Here is a 16,204-nt window from a genome sequence, read left to right as displayed (position 1 = left end):
ACACATGGCATAGTCCTGTTGGCAAGCGTTACACTCTTCTCTCCACCGCTCAATTATGTTGAAGTTATTTCCATCTAGCATTTTTGTAGTTTCTCTCTACCACGGGGTACACAAGATCCAATGCTATCGATGTAAGTTCAGGTTCAGGTTTTGCATGATGGTGTTTCTGAGTTTTACAGCTGTTTTCCCAAAGTGTTGTTTAAATCTTAGCGTTCCAGGTTCTTGGTGACATTGGGCAGCAGTCTCCAGTCGCTGAAATACATCCCCAGGGTAGCCAAGACACTTGCTAAAATTTTCTCAGCACTCCAATTTTTTATGGTTTGTAGCAAGCACCCAGGCATCTGCGTATTTGAACTTCTTTGATATGGCTTCGCGAATTTTTACTATGTAGAGACTAAAAAGCAGAGGAGCCAGCACCGTTTCTTGTGGAAAGCTATTGTCCAGTTTCATTTGGGTACTAGTCTTTTCGCTCATGATGATTTGCAAGCATCTGTTAGATAGCATTAAAAACAATACAACTTAATAATAGTAACAATAATGAAAAAAATAATAGTAACAAGAACGAAATATTAATTTACCACGACATTACTAATACCATAACCACAAGTTATTGAGAAATTAAATTAGAATTTATTGTTTTATTCTTTTATTTTCTTTTAAATTCTTTAATTCCAATTGGATATATATTTGTTATCTACATTTTTACAATATCAACCTTTAATCTGAGATAAATCCCCACCGAATGCTAATCAAATTTAAGAACAATTTGTATTACGGCGAATAATGTACAATTAAAAAAATCCATTATGGTAATTGGTAGATATATCTAATCAAAAACAAATATCGTCAAGATACAGCTTCGAAAAAATCCAGTGTTATTGAGGACAACAATAAAGGTGTTATAAATGTTATGGAATGTAAGTGTAAAGTGTTACAGCGAAAATTGTTAAAAAATAAAAAATTCCTACAAAATGATGAATAACGAAGAGATGGAACCTCTTAATCCCTTGTAAGATTTTTTGAAATCTTGAGTTTTAGGAAAAAATTAAGAAATATATTTTTAGACGTCCTGAACAAGAAAAAAAGAAATGGGACGTTTTTGAAGATCCACCAACTGCCGTGGAATCTGGTTCAACCGTTGAAACAAAATGGATTGATTTTGGTGAAAAATTCGGAAAATTTTTTTGTTATATCATAGGATTTATAGTGGTGTTAGGTGGAGCCGTTGTTTCGAAAGGATCATTATTATTTATGACATCACAATTAAGTGGTAAAACAAGACCGTATTGTAGAACACAATTAGGTAATTAAAATTGAATGCTTACCTGAGTACATGAGATGAAATTTTATGATAACATTAACAGATTAAATGTAGCCAATTCATTATTTCTTTTCTTAATTTAATTTAATTAAAGTCAAAACTGTGTATTTAGTTAGTACACTAATGTTTTTGTTCAATAGCACCCTGACAAAAAACGCATAACATCCTTTTTTGTCATAGGTGAGACCAAAAACGAATAATTAATGACAATGATGAGATAAATATCTTCCTAACATGTACAGTTATGATTAACCACTATTTTCAAATAACTGTTATATCATAACCGCCTTTTACAATTGTAATCCTGGTGCTCGCAGTGTTAGGAATTTCTATTGAATTAAATCCATGATGTTTAAAATAAATTTCGAGTTTACACTCACTTAAAATTTAAGTACCGTTGAGATACAAATCTCTTGAAACCATTAAGAAATTCGTTCCATCTCAAATCTGATTAAAATTTGATATGTATCACTCTTGATGAAAATACAAACAAATACACATATTTAATGAATAGGATGAAATTTATTATTTTGAATTATATCACGATTGTTGTATCATTTTACAATATTCTTTGAAAATCAATGTTAATGATCTCTGTGATATTTGTGCTCAGTCTGATAAGCTGAGCTAATAGTAATTCAACTTTAATGCATAGTACAAGTTAAAGTATTCTGCTGTAGTGCAGTTATTCTGCTCAATAAGCAAACTCAGTCATTTAATCCCCATAAGCGCAGTGCTATGTTGAATTACATATTGTGTCCTTACTACATTTGTTCTTTCAAATTCTAAGGTCTACCGCTGCCAAATTGTCGTAGCAATTCAGTTTTTGTTTTGTGGTACATATAAATCAAACTATAAAATATCTTATGTTTCCTCCTCAAAATTTATGCCATAAAACGCAAAAATTGTTTATTTTTAGCACATCATTTCCGATGAGATTATAAGCTACCAACTTTTGTTTGCATGTTTATAATTTTGTATATCTTATTTTTATTCAACTTTAAGCACCTTGTATTTTTCTTCCAAATTCTAAATGTTACATAAATACTTTTTGGGTCTACTGTAAAACCACTTTCTGGACATTATGAAAGAAGTTAGTCTTTTTCATTATCATACATTCTTTAATCACTATTTTTCCAAAATTTTGCATGTATCACATTGGTACGATATAAAGCTAAATGGACTTTAACCCAAGTCCATTTCTAATAGAAAAAGAAATGTCTTTTAGAGTAGCAATATAGTGGCGTGAACCCAAGCACCATGCAGAAGACTGGTAGTTCTGTTTGACAAACATTTAATGAAGGACTTCTCTAACAAGCCAAAATTCCGTAAAATATGCAGATGTCTATCAACACCAATTCTTTGAAATTTCGGCACCAAAGCAATCTTTGAGTCCATTAAGATTATCGAGTTCTATTGAAGAAGATGCCAAACTCGATTGTTCTAGTGAAGAGCAATTTCAAAACCCAAGATTCTGGAAAAAATATGCAGCGGTTAAATGGCAAATATGTGGAAATTTTAGGGTAGTGCAGAATCTGCCTAATGAAGTATTGTTGCTTCCTCCTCCTCTTGAGCATGGCGTGAGCTTGAGTTAAATAAATTTCCTAGGCTCAGTGATACCAAAATTAAAGAAGGAATATTTGTAGGTCCTGATATAAGACAATTGATCGATCTCTCACCATTCTGGACATATTGATTGATGATCCCTTTTTTTTTAGAATGGAGTTAATGTAAAGTTAAAAGAATTTTTGGTTTGTTAACAAAGTAAAGCAAAATACTGAAATTACTCCAATAAAGTATCATCTTCGGTTACAAAATGTGATTTTTATAATTGTAAAGGCACATAATAAATTTCCAATAATTTAATAAAAATCTAGAATAAAATACAATTCCGTTGTAAAAAATGAATCACAAAATCTAATTTATTATCAAGATATTAACTAATTACATCCTGTTTAATTCTAAGAAATACTGATCGTACAAAAATCTAGACTAATCTTATAATCAAAGACCATTAAAAAAATTACATCCTGTCGCATGATAACTTATCAATCATTCGGAATTATTTGTTACAGATGGCAATAAACAATTTACGGTAACTTTACCATTGGAAGAGAAGGCCGTTTGGATGTGGATGATAACGTTCGCATTTTTTGTACCGCAAGTCGGCACCTTTATAAGATCCGTACGAATTTTACTGTACAAAGACTGGAGAAAACCGACAACTGCGCAATTCCTTGGGGTTTTTATTAGCGAAACTTGTTCTACAATAGGAACAGCAATTTTAGTTTTCGTCATTTTACCTTCTTTAGATGTCGTCAAGGGCATTATGCTTACGAATGCTTTTAGTTTCGTGCCGGCTGTTTTAAGTAAGTAGGTGACGTACATTGATCGATATGATTTATCATGATTTATTACGCATTTCTATCATAAAAATATAACTATCTTTAGATTATTATCGTTGTTTAGCAACAGAGTTTTAAATCCTTTTTATTTTTCATTTACTTTCTAGAATTTTTTAACATTAAATTTATTAATAAAATGACACATGATTAAAAAAAATATTTATCATGGTTCATTCATAAATTAAATGAATGAATTAAGAACATTATTAGATTGTTTTGTTGTAAATTGTTATCTGGATGGCAAAAAACAATGTTATAAAACCTATCAAGTATTAATTTTTTCAGGTTTTTCATCAAAACTTTACGATAAATACAAATCGAAACGTCGACCATCATATGATTTCACAAATAACGTTTCTGATCCGGATGTTTTCTATAGATTAGGATTAGATTTACTTTGTATCCTCATCCAAGGAACGGTATTTTTCATGTGGCCAATTGTAGAAGATGATCCAGTTCTTTGGTGTATTCCAGTAGCTGCTATTTTTATATCTGCTGGATGGTGGGAAAATTATAGTTATGATAGCGATAATGTAAAGAAAAATGAAGATTCTAGAGAAAAAGAAAGTATAATACGACAAATTCTTAAGGCTAACAGAAAATTCTCCAATAGCAGATATTGCGTGTACACTTTTGTTTCATTATGGAAATGTTTTATCTTTTTTATGATGATGGTTTTTACTGAGTACAGTTATGAAGGTGATGTAACTCATTTATTTGCCAATGATGTTTTTGGAGAACATAACATAACAATTCGTGAAGTTAAACCGCTTCTGATGAATCAATTATCGATTAATGAAGCAGTCTCAATTGGACCTGGAATATTAATAAAATCTGATGTAATGACTCCGGTTTGGCTGTTTATAATTTGCGTATGCTCAACTTATTTATGTTATATATTTGGAAAATTCTGTTGTAAAGTCTTTATTCAAGGATTATCGTACGCATTTCCTATAAATCTTGTCGTTCCTGTTACAATATCCGGACTTGTGGCAATGTGTGGAGTTCACAACGAAGATGAATGTTCCTTCACAGACACCATCCCACCATATTTATTTTTTGACTCACCACCTATTCATTACTTAAAAGATTTCGTCGGACAACAACACTCATGGATGTGGCTACTTTGGTTGTTATCGCAAGTATGGATCACCTTGCATATTTGGTCACCAAGAAGTGAACGTTTAGCAAAAACTGAGAGACTGTTTGTGCGACCAATGTATGAACCATTCGTCATAGATCAAGATTTAGCGATGAACAGACGTATTCTTGATCAACCATTGAAAGAAAGTAAGAGACAAGAAGAGTTTGATAGAAGACAAGCTCTATTGAATTTGGAAATGAATAGGAGTGGGAGAAGAATGGTGCCGGTTGATGTGGAGGAAGATAGTATTTCGAGGATATATGCATGTGGAACCATGTGGCATGAAACGAAAGATGAGATGATGGAGTTCTTAAAATCAGTTATAAGATTAGATGAGGATCAATGCGCTAGAAGAATTATTAAGTCATATTTAGATTATCCAGTTCCGGATTATTACGAATTAGAAAGTGAGAATCAATTAATAGTTTTATGGAGTGGATGTGTGGTGTAAGTTGTTTACTAATTTATGTCTGTTTTTTTTCTCTTCGTGCTAATTTCCAGCTTTCATTTTGCTAAAATGACGTTTTTGTGCAAACAGATATAATATTGAAGCAGAAAACTAAACTTTTAAACGTGTAAAATATGGTCATTATCAACTTACACCCACGCAAACCAACCAATTGGTCTAATTATTATATTTAAAAAACACATTTTAAATGATTTTTCTTATAGCTCACGTATTTTTTGACGATGCTTTCGTAAGAGTAACTCAAGATGACCCAGACCCACAAATTAATTCATATGTGAAAGATTTAATAAATGCCGTTGATGATGCAGCATCAAAGGTTCACGAAATTAATATTAGAGTAAGACCGCCGGTACGATCAGTAACACCATACGGTGGAAGATTGGTGTGGACGCTTCCAGGAAGAACTAAATTAATCGCCCATTTAAAAGACAAGAAGAAAATTAGAGCTAAAAAACGATGGTCTCAAGTTATGTACATGTATTACCTTCTTGGGCACAAGTACTTAAAATTATGATGGTTAAATTTTTTATGATTGTTTCAAATATTTTGTTTTAGATTGATGGAGCGTGATGATTGGGATGAACACAAAAAAACTTTACGTTCAAACAACACTTTTATTTTAGCTTTAGACGGTGATATCGATTTTCAACCAAAAGCGGTTCGTCTTTTAGTCGATTTGATGAAAAAAGATATGAACGTAGGAGCAGCTTGTGGGAGAATTCATCCCATTGGGAGTGGTCCTATGGTGTGGTATCAAATGTTCGAATATGCTATCGGGCATTGGATGCAAAAAGCTACGGAGCATGTTATAGGATGCGTTCTTTGTAGCCCGGGTTGTTTTTCGTTGTTCAGAGGAAGCGCTTTGATGGATGCCAGTGTTATGCGAAGATACGCGGTGCAATCTTCCGAAGCGTTACATTACGTTCAATTCGATCAGGGTGAAGATAGATGGTTATGCACATTGTTGCTTCAGCGTGGATATAGAGTTGAGTACTCAGCTGCTTCGGATGCTTATACACATTGTCCTGAAGGATTTAATGAATTTTTCAATCAACGCAGAAGATGGATGCCTTCAACGACGGCAAATATTTTTGATTTGTTATTAAGTTCTGACAAAACTATTAAAGTAAATAATAATATATCGAGATTATATATTGGCTATCAGGTAATTATTTTATTATTTTGTATATGTATGTTATAATAATATAAATATTATTTTCTAGTTTGTCCTTATGATTGGAACAATTCTTGGACCGGGAACAATTTTCTTGATGTTGGTTGGTGCTTTCGTAGCTGCTTTTCAATTAGATCAATGGTCGAGCTTTATGTGGAACGTCGTTCCAATTATGATCTTCGTGATAATTTGTTCGATATTTACAAAAGATACCATTCAATTATTTGTCGCTGGCATATTAAGTGGAATTTATAGTCTAATTATGATGGCTGTACTTGTGGGTGTTATACTGCAAATAAACAGCGATGGTTTTCTTGCGCCATCCTCATTATTCTTCTTTTGCGTTGCTGGAGAAATGATAATAGCAGCGCTGCTACATCCAAAAGAATTTAATTGTTTAAAATATGGCGTGGTTTATTATGTAACTGTACCTTGCATGTATATGATATTGGTTATTTATTCAGTTTTTAATATGAACAATGTATCATGGGGTACTCGTGAAGTAACGGTTGCGCCGCAAGCTCAAGGGGCCCCACCTCCAAATCCTCAACCAGCTAAAAACGATAATAAGAGTACAAGTAAAGTCACGAATTTGTTAGGATCAAAGAACGACGATACAAAAGGAGGATTTGAATTTTCTTTGGGTAATATTTTTAAATGTTTATTCTTCACCACTCCGGATAACGCGGGAAATGAACAATTAAAAACGATTTTGGATAAACTTAACAGCATGCAAGAACCAAATACGATTGAAAAGAAAGAAGAAATTTACGACAAACCCCCGTCTATTGAATCGATTGAAAACTTCGAAGGTAGTTTTGTCGATACAAGCGTTGACGAGAACTTGGAAGGTAGTTGGATGTATGATGAAAATTTCAAACGGGGGTTTGTAGAGGTGCTTGCACACAATGAAGTTGAATTTTGGGAAGGTATATTGGAAAAGTATCTTCATCCCGTTGACGATTCCGAAGAAAAGAAACGTATTGCCGCCGACTTAAAAGCGTTAAGGGATAAAATGGTTTTAGCATTTTTCATGTTAAATGCTATATTTGTATTAATCGTGTTTTTATTGACTTTGAAAAAGGATTATATTAACGTTAAATGGCCATTGGAAGTTAAAGCTAATTTTACTTATTTGAATGATGCAAACGAGGTAATGATTAATAATGTATAGTAAAGTTTATTTCAATGTAAACCATTCACCCAGTTATATTCCTTCCAGTTTAATGAATAAAATTCAGTCAGTTTCATAGTAATATCTAGCTTAACTCATTAACTGTTTTATTATAATATAATTTTTTATTGTAGATTAGAATATACAAGGACTATTTAAAATTAGAACCGATTGGTGGTGTTTTTCTGATAGCTTTTGCATCTCTACTATTTATCCAATTTATCGCTATGTTAATTCATAGATTAAAAACGTTTGCTCAAATCGTTGCTAACACAAATATAAGATTATTTGACAGATCGGTTGATAATTTAACGGAAGAAGAAGTCGTTGCGATGAATCCAGTTGAGTATATCAAAAAATTACAAAAATTAAAAGGTGCTGATGACAGTGATGATGAAGATGATGCGTTTATGTTCGTTGCTCCAGAACGGAGGCCGACTGTTTTTCGATTACAAAAAAGTGCTCTTAAACAGCAACAACCAATAAATGATTTGGAGGAAGCGTTTACAAAAAGAACAGAATTAATTGATAGTAAGTTTTTAATGATAATTAAATGAAAGGTGTCTGAATATGATTTTTTTTAGATTACAAAGGACCATTACCTAGAAAAACTGTTGAAGTTATCGCGGATCGAAGAAGAACTATAATGGAAAAAAGAAAATCTGTTTATATACAACAACCTTCTGTAACGCTTAAAGATGGTGGCCATATGAATAGAGGATTTGTTAATGATGAATTCACCTCGTTCGCTTGATACTTTGTTGCGTGTTTGGTGCGTCTCGTAATAACACAAAATTTATTTATTTGAATACATACTGCACCTAATTATGAAAAAATGATACAAGAATCGTTTTTTTTTGTTTTCATTTACAATGTAGCATATTTTCTTAATCAGTAGGCAGATATATTTATTGTTCGAGTGTATTATCTATATCTATCAATAGGTATTTATCAAAGTAAATATTTCCAAGGAATTGCGGCGGTAATCTAAGTGAAATCTAAGGTCTGTTCAGTTTGTACTTCAAAGATAACATCAAAAAAATTGTCGATGATTGTTATAGTATTAAGTTTATCATTTATATTTTATTGGTAATTATCCTGTATTATAAAGCCCTTAAATAAAATTTTTAATAACAAGTTTAATACAATAATTTGTGTTAATCTTAATTTTTTAGATGATTTTTGAAAAACCCCTTTGTTTCGAATATACAGGGCGAACAAAATTTGCGACAGTAACAACATTTTATTATCAAAAAGTACATGTAAAGTTGCTCAATCTACAATAAATGTTCGAAATGACTTCCTCCAACCTGAATTCAAGATTCAATGTTCTCGTCATTGACTGTCGAACTCTTTCAAACACAACAGCAACCAAACTGAAATGTGGTGGTGCACCATCGTGCATAAACCACATTGCAATTCTTATCGCGCATCCTCCAGAAACTCAGGCAGCGTTTCTGCCAAAAAGTTGCGATACACCACGCCAGCAAATCTTCCTGGTAGAAATACTGGTCCAATTAGATAATCATCACCTATTCCAACACAAACATTCTTTGTTTATTATGAAAATTCTTTATTGTATTTCTTGAGAAACTGGCTTCATCGGTAAAAAGAATCTGTGTCGGGAATGGAAGGATGCGAACTAATGTTTGCAATATCCATTGACATAATGGATGATGAGGAAAATCCATTATGGATGGAGGAAAATCAGCAGATAGTAGTGCTTGAAGGCGTTGAATGGATACAACAAATTGTCCTCACGAAAAGTGGTTGTTTAGAAATCAGCTCTCTCATGTTGTAAAGTAATGCAAATAAATTTCAACATGTGGTGTGATAAGAAAGCGATTGCATATTAATTTAAGCTGATATTATGAATGTTTGGCAATGGGGTACCTCTAGCACAATAAGTTTTGATAGTTCGCAATACTTTGCAATGACTTTTTGTAGAAATAAAGTTACAAAAGATGTCTAAACATTTTTTCAGGTTCATGGTAAGAATTTGCATTGAATATCAGAATCCTAAATTGTATAAAGCATAATACCTCTGTAAAAAGGCACATATAGTGGAGAGCATTCAAAAGATCTTGCAATAATGAAAATCGGTTTTTTGATAAACTTGTTTATTGTCTATTTATTTATTTGAAACAAATATTTCTTTCTTAATATTTCTAGATTAGTGAAACAACACGTGACTTTATCTCAATTAGGAATCCTACTTACTCAAAAATTAAGCTAAAATTAATCATCCTGTCAATCAGTGCTAGATAGGTAATATAAAAATAATTACTTACAGGAGCAGATAATTGTCTAATTTTCAAGAGTTTAAGCCGAACAATAAATCCCGTTTCAAACTATAATTAATCTAATCTCTCTAATTTTTTTAAAGTTTTATTCTATTCAAAACTAACACTAATAAACTCGTCGAATCGAAATCATTGCAGTATTAGTAAATCCCTTTAATCAGTTATGATTGTTTATTAAAACTTACTTTACCTACTACGTTCATCTATTAAGAAGAGATCAATTTTCATAACTCATAAAATGAACGAAGAACAGATTCCTTTGATACGAGAGTAAGTTGCAAATATTAAAATATGTGTATTATTAAGGTTTTAACAAAAATTATAAAATTTTAAGAGTTGAAGAGCAACATAAATGGGATATATTTGAAGATCCTCCCGTAAATAAAGCAACCGGCTCTTCGGTTGAAACAAAATATGTTAATTTCGCGGAAAAATTAGGAAAATTTTGTACGTACATCGTAGTGTTTTTGGTGGTTCTTGGCGGCGCAGTTATATCGAAAGGATGTTTGTTATTTATGACATCGCAACTAAACATTAAAGAAATGCCGTATTGCAACGAAAAGCTGGGTAACAATTAAACACTCCTAAACATAAACTTGTATTTACTTTTATTTTCTAATTATAGACAGAACTAAAAACTTTTCGGTGGAAGTTCCTGAAGAAGAAAGATTAGTATGGGTGTGGATGTTAATTTTTGCATTTTTCGTTCCACAACTTGGAACTTTTATACGATCGTTGAGAATCATGCTATATAAGTCTTGGAAAATACCGTACTTATCACAATTTTTATCGGTTTTCATCAGTGAAACATGCTCAACAATTGGAAATGCGATTCTTGTGTTTGTAGTCTTACCGAAATTGGACGTACTAAAAGGAATTATGTTAACAAACGCATTTTGTTTTATTCCAGCAGTTCTCAGTAAGTACACAATGCAAAATTAAAAAATTAATTGCACGCGTCGTGATTGTTTCGTACGCAACACAACTACGTTTTTGACTTACGTTTGAAGTGACCAATTGTGAGATTAGCGATGATTTTTTCTTTATTCAAGTTCAAGTACTTCAAAACTATCAGGCGATTTCAATTGGTTTTGATGATATGACTTTTTTAAAGACGTTTTCTTCAAAAAGTTGTTTTAGGGACTTTTGGCTATAACGGATAATCCCGTTTCAAATCTGCTTGTAGATACTATATTAGAAAAAAATCCATCAAATATCTATGTGGCTAACATTATAAATTTGAATTGTTTCAGTTGTTGCATCAAAATTTTTGTTGGCTTACGAAGAAAATTACGTCATTAATAGTTACAGGAATGATTTAAAAAGTGCTGATGGTACGCAAAAATTAGCGTTGGATCTGCTCAGTGTTGTTATTCAAATATCATCTTTTTTTGTATTTCCGTTAATTAGTGATGATTCCGAAGTTAAGCTAATTCCTTTGGTGGGAATATTTATTTCGATAGGATGGTGGGAAAATTTTACTATGGATTATAAGAATTTGCGGAGGGGTTGGTTGAGGAATTTGGTAAAAGCCAATAAAAAATTCAGCAATAGTCGTTATTTTACTTACTCAATAGTATCAATTTATAAGTGTGCTTTGTTTCTTTTGTGTGCTGTATTGATAGAAAAAAATCATGGAAATGGTGCCGCAGCAATGTTTGACAATTTTATTAACGCATTTCATTCTCATAACATCACCGTGAAAGAAGTAAGATTTTTTATTTCTGCATATACAATCGTATTATTATCACCATTATTATTTATAGATAACTCCAATCGATGTATTGAAAGACCTTTACTTAGAAGATGCAATATCCCCCAGCATGTCAACAAAAATTTTAAGCGATGTCATGACTCCGGTTTGGGTTTTCTTAATTTTCATTGGCTCAACATATATTTGCTACGTTTTTGGAAAATTCGCATGTAAAACATACATTCAAGGTTTTGGACTTGCCTTCCCTATTAATCTTGCTGTCCCTGTTACAATAACTGGATTGATAACTATATGCGGTCTTTACATAAGTGATGATTGCGCATTTAGCAATAGTATTCCTCCGTATCTTTTTTTTAACTTACCACCACTTTATAACTTGGGCGATTTCCTTGCTAACGAATTCAGTTGGATTTGGATACTTTGGTTGTTTTCGCAAGTTTGGATAACTGCTCATCTTTGGACTCCCAAAGCAGAAAGACTTGCAAAAACTGAAAGATTATACGTCAGACCTATGTATGAACCGTTTTTAATAGACCAAGATGTAGCGATGAATAGAAGACGATTAGATGAGTTACCAAGAGAAGCTTTCACTCCAGGCGAAGTTTTGGACGCTCAGATCTTGGAATATTTATCAAAATCTAAAGATCCAAGCAATATAGTTCCGATATTAGAAGAGGATAGTATCACAAGGATTTATGGATGTGGAACTATGTGGCATGAAACTAAAGAGGAAATGATAACATTCTTAAAATCGATTATTAGAATGGACGAAGATCAATGCGCTAGAAGAATTGTAAAAAATTATTTACAGATTGAGATGCCAGATTATTATGAGTTTGAAAGTATGTTTTTATTTTTTTTTAAAATGAACTATATTAATTTATTATTTTATGCAGCGCACATTTTCTTTGACGATGCATTTGTAAGAAAATCACAAGACGACACAGATCCCAAATTGAATCGATTCGTAAAGGATTTAATCGAAGCTGTAGATGAAGCAACATCGATTGTACATGAGGTTCATATGAAAGTAAAGCCTCCTGTAAAATATGTTACACCTTACGGTGGAAGATTAGTGTGGACTTTACCAGGAAAAACCAAACTTATTGCTCATTTAAAAGATAAAAAGAAAATTAGACCTAAAAAAAGATGGTCACAAGTTATGTACATGTATTACATTCTAGGACACATGTAAGAATTCTAAATATAATAGTCTTATGTTCTTCATATTAATCTTTTATAGGATTGTTGAACGTGATGATATTGATGAATGCAAAAAAGCGTTAAGAGCTCACAATACTTACATATTAGCCTTAGATGGTGATATTGATTTCCAACCAAAAGCGGTAACTTTACTTGTGGATCTAATGAAAAAGGATGAATCATTAGGGGCTGCTTGCGGAAGAATTCATCCAATCGGAAACGGAATTATGGCATGGTATCAAATGTTTGAATATGCGATTGGTCATTGGCTTCAAAAAGCTACAGAACACGTTATTGGATGTGTACTTTGCAGCCCCGGTTGTTTTACTTTGTTTAGAGGAGGTGCTTTAATGGATGTAAGTGTAATGAGGAAATATGCAACAACATCTTCGGAAGCTTTACATTACGTGCAGTTTGATCAAGGTTTGTATTTTACTTGCTTAGGTTTATTTAGTGAAGGGTTGTGATAAAAAACAATTATATGTATATGATAAATTTACAGGTGAAGACAGATGGTTATCAACACTTTTATTACAAAGAGGATATCGTGTTGAATATTCAGCTGCATCAGATGCTTATACTCATTGTCCTGAGGGTTTCAACGAGTTCTTTAATCAACGTCGTAGATGGGTTCCATCAACCACTGCTAATATTCTTGATTTATTAATTAATTCTGATAGAACAGTGAAAGTTAACAATAACATCTCAAAATTATACATTGCTTACCAGGTACGATTTGGTATTTTTACGTTTCGTTAATTTTGTTAATAAAAAAAATATTTTTAGTCATTTTTGATGGTTGGAACAATTTTGGGACCAGGAACGATCTTTGTGATGTTAATAGGAGCGTTTGTAGCCGCATTTCAAATGGATCAATGGACGAGTTTTATATGGAATAGTATTCCCATTATGATATTTGTGATAACATGCACTTTTTACCAAAAGGACAAAACTCAGTTATTTATAGCGGGAATATTAAGCGGTGTTTATTGTCTAGTAATGATGGCGGTGTTGGTTGGAATAGTTCTCCAGATAAAAGACGACGGCTTTCTTGCTCCTTCATCGTTATTCTTTTTCTGCGTAGCTGGCCAAATGATTTCGGTTGCGATGCTACATCCAAAAGAATTTAATTGTTTAAAATTCGGCTTGGTTTATTATGTAACTGTACCTTGCATGTACATGATACTTATCATATACTCAGTTTTTAATATGAACAATGTATCATGGGGAACAAGAGAAGTAACGGTAGAATCATCCGCTGAACAAATCAAAAAGAAAGAAAAGAATGGCGCGAAAGGTGCAATAATTAATTTTCTGGATAACATTTCGAAAAAGCTCTTTGCTGAAAAAGAACTCGCCGAAAAAAGTAAACTTGACGCTGTATTAGATAAACTGGAGATGATAGAAAAAGGGAAGGAGCCAGAACCCGAACAAAATATTCAGGAAAGTGTTGAGAATGAAACTGCACCAAAATCTCCTTTGATTAAGAATTCTAAACATGTGCAACTTTTCGGTTCGGTGCCAGAACATAGCTGGACCAGAGATAATTGTTTAAAATATTCAGCGGCTTCTCGTTTACCAGAAAATGAACTGTTATTTTGGGAAAATCTCCTTCGTAAGTATTTGGAACCAATAGACGACAGCAAAGATAAAGCGAGAATAGCAGAAGACTTAAAGGATCTTCGCGATAAAGTCGTAATGTCTTTCTTTATGATAAATGCTATATTTGTGTTAGTTATATTTTTATTAACCGTAAAGAAAGACGACATTCATCTTAATTGGCCTTTCAATGCAAAATCAAATTTTACTTACAATACCGGCGAAAATGAGGTAAATATTAATTATTGATAACACTTAAAATTATTATACATTGTACATTTTCAGATTATAATTAACAAAAAATACCTTGAATTAGAACCGGTTGGAATTGTATTCTTAGCCATGTTCTTCCTCGTACTAATCGTTCAATATATTGCAATGTTAATTCATAGATTTGGTACCTTTTCACAAATTATGGCAAACACCACATTAGATTTTAATATCTTTACCAAATCGGTAAGTAATATAGAAAGTTATTTTAAATTGAGATTATGGTAACTAATTTCTAGACTGTCAAAATGAGCCAAAGCGATATTATGAAAATGAATCCAGTGAAATTCGTAAAAAAATTGCAATCAGTTAAAGACGTGGACGATGACGAAAATGAAGAATTCATTGGACCGTCTTATAGTCAAGCCGCTGCAATAAATAGGTTACAGAAAGCCAAAAAAGGTGGTGATAGAGTTAGTAATGATCTTGAGGAAAACTTTAGGCGACGAACAGAAATAAGAAGTAACTTATTTATTTAGCATGGTTTTATTTACTTATTTGATTATTTTTTTAGATTTTTCAAAGTCCTCTGTGGCAAAACTAGACACCAGCAAAATTAGTACTGTGTCAAATCTTAATTCAAACATACGTAGCAAAAGTATACTTAAAACCAGCAGAACTTACGCAAATTCTTGACGATTCGTGACGTAGTTGTATTAAATGTAATAAATAATTTATTAATTTACAATTAAGTTTAATTTTAAATAAAGTGTTTATTTTAAAATCATATAAATTTGTTTAATTTATTTGTAATAAAATATTTTCTGCATTATATGTGAAAATTTGTTTGTTTGAGTTGGTTGCTCATTTTAGTTGCCACTTCATACAATCATCGTGTGGTGTTGGGTCGTCATGGACATCAATTGCACTATCCGAAAAATCAAGATTTTTCTGCTTAAAGTCATGATGTTGCATTAGCAGAAAGTAATATTAAAAAGCAGAGTGTCAGAAAAGTTCGTATATGTTCATATCTGCAGAGTGGAATCACTGTGCCATTCATCGAGAAGCATTGGTTACCCAAAGAATTCCTGTGAATGTGCAGCATGCAAAGAACATTGTGCATAAAAATGGAAAATGCAAACTTTTAATGCATCATGGCTTACGAAAGATGAAGTACTAGAGCGATTTTGGAAGCAACCCAATTACGAGAAGATGTTCTTAATGGAGATCCATGTTTAGTTTTGAAAAGATATCTCCACAAAATGTATGCCATTTAATAGTCTTAATGATTTGAACATAATATTATAAGGAGGAAATATAAATTGTTTCCAGGTTTAATACAAAATTGAAGTAACTGAAATTTCTGCGTTTTTAGAAATACTTATTATTATAAATACTAATTATGAGCCGTTTACAAAATTTTCAGGCTCTCAGAAAAAACTTTCCTCTTCGTAATAAAAGTAAGGCATGAATACGGAATCCGTTTAT

General features: G+C 32.2%; 2 protein-coding genes across 2 annotated transcripts; both read left to right on the top strand.

Annotated features, from left to right (window-relative positions):
• Nucleotides 1-871: 871 nt before the first annotated feature.
• Nucleotides 872-8,588, top strand: LOC111426021 (chitin synthase chs-2-like). The gene is made up of 9 exons (XM_023060358.2): nt 872-1,009; nt 1,065-1,303; nt 3,397-3,690; nt 4,012-5,277; nt 5,543-5,837; nt 5,895-6,504; nt 6,563-7,666; nt 7,822-8,218; nt 8,272-8,588. Exons 1-9 carry the CDS (start codon nt 972-974, stop codon nt 8,439-8,441), a joined length of 4,413 nt encoding a protein of 1,470 aa, XP_022916126.2. The 5' UTR covers nt 872-971; the 3' UTR covers nt 8,442-8,588.
• Nucleotides 8,589-10,110: 1,522 nt separating this feature from the next.
• On the top strand, nt 10,111-15,500 carry LOC111426064 (chitin synthase chs-2-like). The gene is made up of 12 exons (XM_071194261.1): nt 10,111-10,260; nt 10,325-10,557; nt 10,616-10,909; nt 11,244-11,698; nt 11,757-12,546; nt 12,601-12,895; nt 12,948-13,330; nt 13,410-13,636; nt 13,694-14,737; nt 14,792-14,962; nt 15,016-15,238; nt 15,291-15,500. Exons 1-12 carry the CDS (start codon nt 10,229-10,231, stop codon nt 15,410-15,412), a joined length of 4,269 nt encoding a protein of 1,422 aa, XP_071050362.1. The 5' UTR covers nt 10,111-10,228; the 3' UTR covers nt 15,413-15,500.
• Nucleotides 15,501-16,204: the final 704 nt, after the last annotated feature.

Source organism: Onthophagus taurus, chromosome 2 (genome assembly GCF_036711975.1).
Source record: "Onthophagus taurus isolate NC chromosome 2, IU_Otau_3.0, whole genome shotgun sequence".
NCBI classification, from domain to species: domain Eukaryota; kingdom Metazoa; phylum Arthropoda; class Insecta; order Coleoptera; family Scarabaeidae; genus Onthophagus; species Onthophagus taurus.
The sequence above is the reverse complement of the archived record's forward strand: the minus strand, read 5'-3'. Positions and strand labels throughout refer to the sequence as shown.

Excerpts from the sequence above, each read along its gene's own strand:
- LOC111426021 (XM_023060358.2), top strand. The coding sequence starts at position 972 with ATGATGAATAACGAAGAGATGGAACCTCTTAATCCCTT. Across the intron at positions 3,691-4,011 it reads TTTCGTGCCGGCTGTTTTAA|GTTTTTCATCAAAACTTTAC; the intron begins GTAAGTAGGTGA and ends TAATTTTTTCAG. Across the intron at positions 6,505-6,562 it reads GATTATATATTGGCTATCAG|TTTGTCCTTATGATTGGAAC; the intron begins GTAATTATTTTA and ends ATTATTTTCTAG.
- LOC111426064 (XM_071194261.1), top strand. The coding sequence starts at position 10,229 with ATGAACGAAGAACAGATTCCTTTGATACGAGA. Across the intron at positions 10,558-10,615 it reads GTATTGCAACGAAAAGCTGG|ACAGAACTAAAAACTTTTCG; the intron begins GTAACAATTAAA and ends TTCTAATTATAG. Across the intron at positions 12,896-12,947 it reads TATTACATTCTAGGACACAT|GATTGTTGAACGTGATGATA; the intron begins GTAAGAATTCTA and ends AATCTTTTATAG.